Raw genomic sequence first — 13235 nt, 5'->3', positions numbered from 1 at the left:
GAAAATCCAATGGATGGAGGAGCCTAGTAGGCTGCAGTCCATGGGGTCGCTAAGAGTCAGACACGACTGAGTGACTTCACTTTCACTTTTCAGTTTCATGCATTGGAGAAGGAAATGGCAACCCACTCCAGTGTTCTTGCCTGGAGAATCCCAGGGATGGGGGAGCCTGGTGGGCTGCTGTCTCTGGAGTCGCACAGAATCGGACATGACTGAAGCGACTGAGTAGTAGTAGTAGTAGGTTATAAAAATAAAAATTAAAGGAGTAATATAGGACTTAAAAATATAAAAAATTTTATGAAAATTTATAAAATGATAATAGTAAAAAATATATCTAGGACTTTCTCTGGAGCTGTTGCAGACAGTTTGGGGCAGTTCATTTTCAGATAGTTCCTTGCTCTGGCTTATACTTCTTCAAGATCTATAGGCCCCTTCCTATGTAGTCGGTGTTAACTACAGGGTTTTAATCTATTGCACCTCTCACTTCCAAAGCGGTTCCTTCTGTTTATTTTAGCTTCTTCTGTTTGCTGGTCTCTTCAGTGTCTAATTTCGGCCCTGACACAAGGGGCTGGTGGAGGTCACTTTTCTTAGGCTCACCTGTTCAATTGTGCTGTGGGGAGGGAGGAACACTGCAAACAAATATCACTGGCATGTGTGGGGAGTGCTCGCAGTGTCTCGGCCACACCAGGTTTGCCCCTGCTCACGGCGTGTGTGCTTTCCCAGTCTACACTGCTCAGGCTCTAGGTTGCTCTGCGGGGAACTGTCTGTGGCAGGCCCTGGGTTGCATGCACTGCCCAGGTCTAAGCCGCTCAAGTTCAGGCTCTCGGGTAGTCCACAAAGGCTCAGACTTGGTTGGGCCTGCATTTTGTGCCCTTCCCAGGTCCGAGCAGCTCAGGTGACCAGATGTTTGGTGAGTACAGTCCCCCACCCCCTGTTGGAGGCTGCGTCTTATGGCCTCCCCGTCTGGCTCTCGGTGTTCTGGGTGTACAGCGGCCGCGCCTTCTCAGGTGATCTGTGTGTCTCTTCTGGGAGGCTGATCTCTGGTTGTGATCCTCCCAGTGGATTGACCATCCAGAATCCCAAGAAGTCTTGGTTAGCAGTGAAGCCTGCTTGCAGTTTGGTAGAGGATGCCTCTCTGAGGTCGAGATTGCCCTCTTCCGGCTCTGGCTGCCCTCCCCTGCTTGTCTCCGGTGGGGGATGGGCCCGTCCACAGCTGGCTAGTTCTGCTCAGTCCTTTGTTCTGTGAGTGGGTCTGGTGATGTCTTCAGTTCAGTTCAGTTCAGTCACTCAGTGTGTCCGATTCTTTGCGACCCCGGGAATCACAGCACGCCAGGCCTCCCTGTCCATCACCAACTCCCAGAGTTCATCCAGACTCACATCCATCGAGTCAGTGATGCCATCCAGCCATCTCATCCTCTGTCGTCTCCTTCTCCTCCTGCCCTCAATCCCTCCCAGCATCAGAGTCTTTTCCAATGAGTCAACTCTTCGCATGAGGTGGCCAAAGTACTGGAGTTTCAGCTTTAGCATCATTCCTTCCAAAGAAATCCCAGGGCTGATCTCCTTCAGAATGGACTGGTTGGATCTCCTTGCAGTCCAAGGGACTCTCAAGAGTCTTCTCCAACACCACAGTTCAAAAGCATCAATTTTTCGGCGCTCAGCCTTCTTCACAGTCCAGCTCTCACATCCATACATGACCACTGGAAAAACCATAGCCTTGACTAGACGGACCTTTGTTGGCAAAGTAATGTCTCTGCTTTTCAATATGCTATCTAGGTTGGTCAATACTTTCCTTCCAAGGAGTAAATGTCTTTTAATTTCATGGCTGCAGTCACCATCTGCAGTGATTTTGGAGCCCCCAAAAATAAAGTCTGACACTGTTTCCACTGTTTCCCATGAAGTGATGGGACCAGATGCCATGATCTTCGTTTTCTGAATGTTGAGCTTTAAGCCAACTTTTTCACTCTCCACTTTCACTTTCATCAAGAGGCTTTTGAGTTCCTCTTCACTTTCTGCCATAAGGGTGGTGTTATCTGCATATCTGAGGTTATTGATATTTCTCCCGGTAAGTTTGATTCCAGCTTGTGCTTCTTCCAGCCCAGCATTTCTCATGATGTACTCTGCATATAAGTTAAATAAGCAGGGTGACAATATACAGCCTTGATGTACTCCTTTTCCTATTTGGAACCAGTCTGTTGTTCTATGTCCAGTTCTAACTGTTGCTTCCTGACCTGCATACAGGTTTCTGAAGAGGCAGGTCTGGTGGTCTGGTATTCCCATCTCTTTCAGAATTTTCCACAGTTTATTGTGATCCACACAGTCAAAGGCTTTGCCATAGTCAATAAAGCAGAAATAGATGTTTTTCTGGAACTCTCTTGCTTTTTCCATGATCCAGCGGATGTTGGCAATTTGATTTCTGGTTCCTCTGCCTTTTCTAAAACCAGCTTGAATATCAGGAAGTTCACAGTTCACATATTGCTGAAGCCTGGCTTGGAGAATTTTGAGCATTACTTTACTAGCATGTGAGATGAGTGCAATTGTGTGGTAGTTAGAGCATTCTTTGGCATTGCCTTTGTTTGGGATTGGCATGAAAACTGACATTTTCCAGTCCTGTGGCCACTGCTGAGTTTTCCAAATTTGCTGGCATATTGAGTGAAGCACTTTCACAGCATCATCTTCCAGGATTTGAAATAGCTCAACTGGAATTCCATCACCTCCACTAACTTTGTTCCTAATGATGCTTTCTATGGTCCGCTTGACTTCACATTCCAGGATGTCTGGCTCTAGGTGAGTGATCATACTGAAATGGTTATCTTGGTCATGAAGATCTTTTTTGTACAGTTCTTCTGTGTATTCTTGCCACCACTTCTTAATATCTTCTGTTTCTGTTAGGTCCATACCATTTCTGTCCTTTATGGAGCCCATCTTTGCATGAAATGTTCCCTTGGTATCTCTAATTTTCTTGAAGAGATCTCTAGTCTTTCCCATTCTGTTGTTTTCCTCTATTTCTTTGCATTGATCGCTGAAGAAGGCTTTCTTATCTCTTCTTGCTAGTGTTTGGAACTCTGAATTCAGATGTTTATATCTTTCCTTTTCTCCTTTGCTTTTCACTTCTCTTCTTTTCACAGCTATTTGTAAGGCCTCCCCAGACAGCCATTTTGCTTTTTTGCATTTCTTTTCCATGGGGATGATCTTGATCTCTGTCTCCTGTACAATGTCACGAACCTCATTCCATAGTTCATCAGGCACTCTATCTATCAGATCTAGGCTCTTAAATCTATTTCTCACTTCCACTGTATAATCATAAGGGATTTGATTTAGGTCATACCTGAATGATCTAGTGGTTTTCCCTACTTTCTTCAATTTCAGTCTGAACTGGGCAATAAGGAGTTCATGGTCTGAGCCACAGTCAGCTCCTGGTCTTGTTTTTGTTGACTGTATAGAGCTTCTCCATCTTTGGCTGCAAAGAATATAATCAATCTGATTTTGGTGTTGACCACATGGTGATGTCCATGTATAGAGTCTTCTCTTGTGTTGTTGGAAGAGGGTGTTTGTTATGACCAGTGCATTTTCTTGGCAAAACTCTATCAGTCTTTGCCCTGCTTCATTCCGTATTCCAAGGCCAAATTTTCCTGTTACTCCAGGTGTTTCTTGACTTCCTACTTTTGCATTCCAGTCCCCTATAATGAAAAGGACATCTTTTTTGGGTGTTAGTTCTAAAAGATCTTGTAGGTCTTCATAGAACCGTTCAACCTCAGCTTCTTCAGCATTACCGGTTGGGGCATAGACTTGGATTACTGTGATATTGAATGGTTTGCCTTGGAAACGAACAGAGATCATTCTGTTGTTTTTGAGATTGCATCCAAGTACTGCATTTCAGACTCTTTTGTTGACCATGATGGCTACTCCATTTCTTCTGAGGGATTCCTGCGCGCAGGAGTAGATATAATGGTCATCTGAGTTAAATTCACCCATTCCAGTCCATTTCAGTTCGCTGACTCCTAGAATATCGACATTCACTCTTGCCATCTCTTGTTTGACCACTTCCAATTTGCCTTGACTCATGGACCTGACATTCCAGGTTCTTATGCAATATTGCTCTTTACAGCATCGGACCTTGCTTCTATCACCAGTCACATCCACAGCTGGGTATTGTTTTTGCTTTGGCTCCATCCCTTCATTCTTTCTAGAGTTATTTATCCACTGATCTCCAGTAGCGTATTGGGCACCTACTGACCTGGGGAGTTCCTCTTTCAGTATCCAATCATTTTGCCTTTTCATACTGTTCATGGGTGATGTCTTAGGTTAGGGCTTTTCGTATATAGCTATCCCACAGTCTGGGAAGCTATCTCAAGTTAGTTCCCTCAGATTGCCCTTGGGGCATTCAGGCCGAGTCCTTACCCTAAGCAATGCACCTGTGCCTCCCTGTCCAGCCCCTGCTTGGTAGTGGCTGATGCGAGCATCTGGGTTGCTTCTCTGCTGGGAGTTGCCATTAGGCGTGTAATCTCCTTTTGAAGAAAATGGGATGCCTTTCTGGGTGTCTGATGTCCTCTGCCAGCATTCAGAAGTTTTGTGGAATTTGCTCAGTGTTCAAATGTTCTTTTGACGAATTTGTGGGGGAGAAAGTTGTCTCCCCATCCTATTCCTCTGCCATCTTAGGACCACCCCCCAAATGTTTTTTCCTGGCTCTGATTCTTAACTCTGGTGGTTTAATTCTCAAATGTAAGTTATTTGATGGTGCTTCTCTCTCCCTATGATAAGGAACTGTTAATATAGGAGCCAACCCCAAACTAGATATTATAATTATTAGATTATATCAATTAGAATGAATACTCTGTAGTCCTTTCAAACCACAGGATTAATAATAGCTCATTTTTATTCAATGCTTACCATGAAACAAGCATATTTTTATATTTATCATCATCACCATATTATAACATAGGTAGCACTGTTATCCTCATTTTTTACAGCAGAGGCGAGTAACACTTAGAGACGGTAAACATTCAAGGTTTTCTGAACGTTTCAGAATCAGTAAGTGGCAAAGCTGGAATTCAGATTCAGGCAAGTTGATTCTAGTACCTGTTTTCTTATTTTGTAAAGAACATGAGTCTTTTAAATTCATAAATCAACAATCACTTCCATTTATACATTTTCTATCTTATTTATTTCTTAAGTGTGGTTCTTTAAAGAGGGGTAGCAGGTTCCTTTAACACTGGGTCATGGTAAAGGTTGCAGCATTTGTTATTTTCCTCCATTGTAGTACTCATCAAATGTTTTACTTCTAAGTTACTTATGTTTATTTTTTTTAAAGTATAATTTATATGCAATAAACTGTATATTTAAAATGTGTCCAACTTAATGAATTTTTGAAGATGATTTCACTCAGGAAACCATCACCAAAATCAATGACCAAACATTTCCATCACTACTAAAGCCTCACATACTTTAATAATTGTGATATATTCTCTTCTCTTTGGGGCAGAGGTGAAGACCTTATACCTCTATTATTTTAGTAGCCTTTCTTACTCATCCATAAACATCAACTGTGTGTAGGATTGCAAACCATTCCAAAACTTCCCAGAACTGAGGGGTGGGGGGGGGGGCAGTGGTAGTCCGAATATATGGGTTTTCAGTGCTAAAACTGGGACAGTCCAGGGAAAACTGGGATGAGCTGCTCATCCTGTGTGGCTTAAAGCTTCCAAGTGCTTTATGTGCATTAAATGCTCATAATTACCCTGTAGAAAAAGGTACTATATTGTTCTCATTTACCAGTTGGAGAGCCATTGTGTTGAAAAGTAACTTTTAGTCCAACGTGACACTGTTAATTGATAGAGGATTTGAAACCATGGCTATCCTGCTTACCTTTTTGTTATTCTGCCATTAATGGTAAATGAATTGTTCAGAGGAAGAAGCTACTCACTCCCACTTACCCAAGCTTATGGAGAGGTAGCAGTGGAGTTTGGGAATTGACCACATGAATATGGAGTCTACAGGTTGATAAGGAGCAATGATAACACCCACTTTTTGAGTTCTGCCAAGGCCTGGATATTAGGGACCGTTATGGTTTGGGTAAAAGGGTGTGGAAAGAGGTTGATGAGGAGTGGGAGAAGTCATGTTTTGTACACACATATGATTACTACCAAAACTCAAAACATGACTACTTAGAAGAATAGATGGGAAAGTTGTGTACAAATTGGTCTTTTCCCTAGAAGCTGCTAGAGAAAATCACACAACGATGGTAACAGGTTTTTAATCATGACATCAAAACCATAAATTGGCACTCAGAAATGTGTAGCAATCTTGTATCTTCCTAGTGCAGTGTCTGAGATGAGCATCACATATTTCACTGCTTCTCAAACCTCCCTCCCTTCTCACTGCACTGATGAAGTATTAAAAGCCTGTTTCAACTACTTTGGCATAGCCATGACTTCCTGCTTCCTTTGATCACTTCCTCCAGAATCATCTCTTTCTCCATTCCTATTTATGCTTTTTTTATTAGTGTAAAAATAAGATCTAGTTCACACATTTCTCTCCAGCCACTCCCATTTCTCTCCTCTCCTTCACAGGCATATTTCAGATGAGTTATTCCTACATTTCATTCCTCTGTACTCTTCAAACACCCCCAGCCCCATTTAGCTTCTACACCTGAATTGCCATGGAAGTAGTTTTAGTTCAAGCTCAGTGATCTCCATTTTGATAAACCCAGTAGATACCTCTGTCTTCGTTGCAGTACATCCATCTTTCAGTAATATTCAACTAAGTTGACCCTCACTCATTCCAAAAAAGTCTTCCTTCTCTTGACTTCTGAAGCACCACTCTCACTTTGGCCACTCCTTTCCAGGCATTTTTATAATTCCCTCTTCTTCAGCATGATCTTTAGGTGTTGAGATTCCCCAGAGCTGGTGTTTTTCCTCTCTCCATACCCTCTGGATGATGATAACCTATATTTCCACAAACTTAAATGTCATCCTTAGTTTCTGTCTTCAGCACTCAAGGGTGTTGGTACTGACTGTCCAGCTGTTCAGGTGTTATCTCTACTTATTTGTCTCCCACCTTACCGTGTCCAAAAAGGAGCTCTAGAGTCTATATTCCACCTTTTTAAAACCCTACCCCACCTCGCTGGGTCTTCATCATAGTGTTTCCCTACCATCCAAGTGGTTGCCTGAGCTAGAAGCCCTCCTTGAATTCTCTCCTTCTTCACTCCTAACACACAATCCAGCTTCACTTCCTGCACTTTCCCCAAAACATATCTAAAATCCATTCATGATTCTGTGCCTCTCTGTCACTACCTTACTCTGAGGCAGTTCATGCCTTACCTGCTCTTTTTTTCATACCTCCTTTTAGTTCATTCTCCTCATAGCAACCAAAGTGATTTTCTTGAAACCCAGTTATATCATTTTTCTGGCCTTCAGTTATTTCTTATATCTTAGGATAAAACCCAAGCTCCTGATTATGGCTTCAAGGGTCCTATAGTATCTAGCCCAGCCTCCATTTCAGACCTTATCTTGTACCACTCTTTTATTCCAGTCATGCTTTCAGTTTCAGGCACTTATCACCATCTTTACCAGGGCTTTACTCAATCCAGAATGCTCACCCTGGTTCTTCATTTGGCTGACTCATTCTCTTCTTTCAGAACTGAGTTTAAGATCATCTTAGTGTATGTATCTGTTCATTCCATACTCCTAATTCATCTCTGCTCCCCTCTCCCCTTTGGCAACCATAAGTTTGTTTTCTGTGTCTGTGAGTCTGTTTCTGTTTTGTAAATAAAGCTATTTAATGTTTTTAGCTTTCACATGTAAATGATATGATGTTTGTCTTTCTCTGTCTTATTTCACTCAGTATGCTAATCTCTAGGTTAATCCATTTTGCTGCAGTACTTTTCCTTCTGTCACATCACAGTTTGAAATTATTTTATTTTTTTCATTTACTTTTTTTTTTTTAAGTGCCTCCCCACTGGAAGACAAGCCTAATGATGTCAGGGCTCATAATTCATTTTTGTGTCCCTGGTGCTTAGCATACTACCAGATATGTAGTAGGCACTCCCTATATTTGTTAAATATGAAAATACATCTTTACTACTTTCTACCACAGTTTATGTAATAAACCAAGACACACATCAGTGGTTTGATGTAATTCAATCTTAACCAGTAGACCAGATTTCCCTAAACAATCTTTGCCTCCTGTTAGCCTGTTTTGTTTTTTATCTCATTTATTTTATTAAAGCATTTTAAATGGACTTTTCTTTGCATTTCTACTTAGGGTATTCTAATAGAAAAGAGAAGATAAAAAATTCAATGTAAGAATCATGTGTAGGGTAGGAGAAGGTGGGAATCTTAGGCGACCCTTCAGCTGATTGAGCACCTACTCCACCCAGGTTCTAGGTGGCCATTGGTTACAGAAGTGAATGATAAGCTCAGCGTCTACTCTCAGAGCTATTCATAACTCAGCCTGGTTCTTCTGAACTCTGATTGCCTATTAGAATCACCTAGAACATTTAAATATATTTGTCTATCCCAGAGAAAATACATGAGAATCGTTGGGGATGAGGTCTCATCATAGTGAAAAAGTGGAGTTAGTTGCTCAGTTGTGTCCAACTCTTTGTCACCCCATGAACTGTAGCCCGCCAGGCTCCTCTGTCCATGGAATTCTCCAGGAAGGAATACTGGAGTGGGTGGCCATTCCCTTCTCTAGGGGATCTTCCTGACTCAGGGATCAAACTCGGGTCTCTTGCATTGCAGTCGGTTCTTCACTATCTGAGCCACCAGGGAAGCCCTTATTGTTCTAAAAACTTTCTAGGTAATTGTAATGTACAAACAGAGTTGAAAACTGCTTGTCTGTCATATTGCAGAATTAGTCTCCATTCCTAATTACACTACACTACACACACACAACGGAGAAGGCAATGGCACCCCACTCCAGTACTCTTGCCTGGGAAATCCTATGGATGGAGGAGCCTGGTGGGCTGCAGTCCATGGGGTCACTAAGAGTCGGACAACGACTGAGCGACTTCACTTTCACTTTTCACTTTCATGCATTGGAGAAGGAAATGGCAACCCACTCCAGTGTTCTTGCCTGGAGAATCCCAGGGACAGGGGAGCCTAGTGGGCTGCCGTCTATGGGGTTGCACAGAGTCGGACATGACTGAAGTAACTTAGCACCACACACACAAAGCTTATATAACTTTTACTGGGTTTCTGTGACATTTGGGACATGGGAAGAATGAAATATATTTTAAGAAAAAAATGATTCTGTCCACTGAATACTATCTGAACCACTAATAATTATAGACTAAGTCTAGGTGGTGCTAGTGGTGAAGAACCTGCCTGCCAGTGCAGGAGACATAAGAGACGCAGGTTCACTCCGTGGGTTGGGAAGATCCCCTGGAAGAGGGCATGGAACCCGCTCTTGCCTGGAGAATCCCATGGACAGAGGAGCCTGGAAGGCTACAGTCTCTAGGATCAAAAAGAGTTGGACACGACTGAAGTGACTTAGCATTCACACACAGTAGATGGTATAGTTATGAAGACAAAATAGTCTGCAGTAAAAAAGTCAAGTAAGACCAAATAGAACAGTTAATCATCATGGTTTTATATGATCTATAACCAGTATTTATTAGAGCTGAAACCTGAAATGTTGTAATATCAATAGGTAATATTTACATTTACATGTACTACTAGTTCATTCTTCATGGAATTATTGGGTTAATGTTTTATCTCTACCTATAAATGTAAACTCCATAGAAAATTAGGAACTTATCAGCCACATTAACAACTGTATCCCTTAGTGCACACCTGATTCTTAGTACACACTTCATAAATATTTGAGGATTGCATGGATAAATGTTCCTTACAGCAGCCCTGTGAAAGAAGAGTACTTATTCCTATTGTATAGATGAGGACCCTAACACCCTGAGTTTACTAATATACAGCCTCCAGGAGCTTTTTGTGTTTTGTTCACTGTTGTATCTCTTGATGCATGGGCTCAGTGTGTAACACACTAAATAGTACTTGAATGAATAAATGGAAAAGGCAAATCTGACTTAGCCTAGATCATATGGATGGTAAGCAACAGAGGTAGAATTCAAACTCAAGTCTCACTGGATCCATAACACATTCCTTTTACTTTTCAGAATTGTTTAAACCCACATAATAATTGAAATAACAGTGCAATTTGAGCATATTATTTGATATTTTGTCATATTTACTTTGTTTCTCTCTTTACATATACAATTTTGTTTTTTTCTGAACCATTTGTACAGGTGTTTCAAATGTCTTGACACTTCACATAAACACTTTAGTCTGCACTTCCTCAGAATGCGTATATTCTCTTAGATAACACAATTCCACTTTTATACCTAAGAAATTTCAGAATAATTTGAATTTGTATAGAATATTCCCCAGATTATTTCATTGCTATTTTGTTTTCCCTTCCTATTCAGGACCTGATCAAGGATTGTATACTGCCTTGGTTGCTAACTCTTCAGCAAAGCCCGTTCTCTCAATTCCATTACATATTGTCCAGAAAATGCTTAACTCAACTACAATACTTTATTTCCATAGTCTCATCACTTTGGCCAACCTTTCTCCTTCAGGGTTGGCAAATACAGAGGCAGGGGATACACCCAGAGGAAAACATCTATACCATTGAAGAAAACGTATATGAAGTGGAGGATCCATACGAGTGTTACTTCTCCATCAACAGTGGGCAGCAATCCTAATAACCTCTGGGCTGCTGTCACCTTTGAACGCCAACAGATTCAACCACCTCATTTAGGGGCTTGGTGTTGTCTTCTTTGAAGACATGAGATGGCTCAGCTGACTGATTTGAGAAATTCTGCCCTTGGCCACCGAGCAGAGTTTTTCCATATTTTAAAGATAACTAGCTCACTCGAGGATTGAGCTGGGACCTGTGTGGTAATACACAGGCACTACATTGCCTCTGTGTTCCATCCACCCAACTCAGAGACTGCTAATTGGGACATTAGAGCTCCAGTGGGCTTTTATAGAGAGTAAGAATTCTTGATATGGGATCTCTGGAATTCTAGATATTCGATTACATGGTGTGTCCATGAAACTCCTGAAAATACAGAGGAAATTACCTGCTGAGATATATGTGTGTCTTTTTTAATACAGGAAGTCTAAAGCAGTCACTGATTCTCAAAGAGCTCTGTGATCCATAGAAGGGGTTAGGAAACTACTGGAGTAGGACTAGATGGTCTTGATTCACTAAAAGCCTCAAGGTTTATATTTCTTTGCATGTTGACTCTGTAACAGTAAGTGCCAATGCACAGCTCTCCTTGGCTTCAGTTAAAAAGATGGGCCAGCAAGGCCTGTGGTGTGGCAGATGCTCCTGGAGAAAAAGGAAGTACGCTCAGTGTGTGTTGACCAGTTTTGCTTGGAGGGTACTCAAAGGGAAAGATCTCTAACCGACTTGTCATTCATGGAGAGAAATGGAGCAGTGTTTTTCATAAAAGAAGAAGCAGGACTGGGACACAAATTCTGTTCCCTGGTGGAAAATAGGTGAGGGTCTCTAGCTGTCTTTATTTGTCAGAGTCAGATCCCTTCGTGCTTCGACAATGGTCCTTAAGCTTCAGTGCCAAGATGGTGGAGAGTAGGTCCATCTTGCTTGTTTTTTCCTCCCCAGTTATGGCACAACTCTGACACATAATAGAGATTTACTTAATATCTTTGGAGTGAAAAAATTAAATAAGCAGAAAGGCAAATTTCTGGAAAAGTTTTCCATTGGAGAGTTCAGATATAGTTCTGTACCTTCACTTGTTGGGGAACTAAAAAATACTCTTAATCCTCTGTTTCTGGTCTTGTCCAGCTCTTAGTTTCTCAGCATCTTCTTCTAGCTCAGGCCCTGGAAGTCTATTACTCTCCTGTCTTCTTTCTCCTTTCTGCTGGATGAATCAACAGTAGAGACCTGCCTGAAAACGGCCTTCTCCAGGTGATGGCTAAAGTGCTACTGTGTTGCATGCAGGAGATGTTGGTCACCAAGGATGCAGGCTTCCTGTTTGTTACAGTGTTCAGGCTGCATCTAGACAGGACTGAGAAGCATTGGTTTTCTACTAGAGATTTGAAAGGGAGATCATTTTGCAAAGTTCAAGGCAGTGGCTTTTAAACAAGCTGAATAATTAATCTTAAGTGTTTTTAGTTTATGAAATTCTAGAGGGAAGAGATTTCAGAATACATTTAAACCAGGTCAACGATTGCCCCACAAAAGTGATTCTCATCCAAAAAAAAAAAAAAAAAATCTTTAAACTTGGAGATATATATATATATATATATATATATATATATATATATGAACAACTCTTGCAACAGTGCTTGTGAGAGACTTTTTCCATAAATTGGAAAATAGCTGGTTATTGCAGTATTGCCAACACACTGGAACAGTTAAAACAAAAATTAGGTGGTTTCATCATTGAGTTGTTTTGCTAGTTCAACAGATACCAAGTGCTTACCTTGTGCCAGGGACGCTGGTGCTGGGATCACAGAGATGGAATAGACACATCCCTGACCCCATGGAACTTCTGACTGATCTGACAGGAAGGAGGATCTCATTCATTCATTCAGTGAACATTTTTTGGCACCTAGTTTGTGCCAGACAGTGTTTTAGTTCCTAGAAATATAGCATGAAGGATACAGACAAAATCCCTAGTTTCACAGAGCTGTGTTACTTGTCAAAGGAGAAATCTATATTGCTAATAAAAAGAAACAGGTTCTAGAATAGTATAATTTTTCTTTTACTGTAAAATATTCCAGAAGCATATTCTAAATATGGTTATTTCACAGGGACAAATAGTCAAGAGAGTTTCACTTTTTTCCTTTTATGTCCTTCTATAACTGTTTGAATCATTTTCTCCATTGTTTTGTAATAAAGAAATTGATTTAAGTATGATCACAACGTTTTCCTGTCCACCCTCCTCCTCATAGAAAGAAATGAAGACTTTGGATAAGCTCAGGTCACAGCCAGTGGTAGTGTGTATCATCACTCTGGACGTGTCAAGAGTGGTTCCAGCAGGGATTGGGACCCTGGTTTTCAGGGTAGGATCAACTCTGTATCAGTGATTTGTAATGAGGAAGATGGCAGAAAGATAACAAACTATCAAGGAACCCGCAAAGGGTCTGGGTGATGACAAGTGGTAACTTAATTAAAAACAACATACAAAGATTGATTGTGTGGCTTTTCTCTTAGAAGTGCCTTAGAAAATTTTCTCCTAAATCTCTGCCATAGAC

The 13235-nt window shown here is 41.2% G+C and overlaps 1 protein-coding gene across 3 annotated transcripts in view; it reads left to right on the top strand.

Annotated features, from left to right (window-relative positions):
- Nucleotides 1-11098, top strand: part of LOC147369769 (hepatitis A virus cellular receptor 1-like) — a 42785-nt gene extending 31687 nt beyond the window's left edge. For all 3 annotated transcript variants that reach the window (XM_086413731.1, XM_086413735.1, XM_086413733.1), the window contains one exon: nt 10586-11098. In XM_086413731.1, coding sequence (XP_086269857.1) covers nt 10586-10790 — 205 coding nt within the window. In that variant the 3' untranslated portion in view covers nt 10791-11098. The remainder of the gene's footprint in view (nt 1-10585) is intronic.
- Nucleotides 11099-13235: the final 2137 nt, after the last annotated feature.

The sequence above is a fragment of the Bos grunniens genome, chromosome 7, assembly GCF_055505025.1.
Source record: "Bos grunniens cultivar Pamir isolate PY7600 chromosome 7, Bosgru_T2T1.0, whole genome shotgun sequence".
NCBI classification, from domain to species: domain Eukaryota; kingdom Metazoa; phylum Chordata; class Mammalia; order Artiodactyla; family Bovidae; genus Bos; species Bos grunniens.
This window is presented reverse-complemented; position numbering and strand designations above follow the sequence as displayed.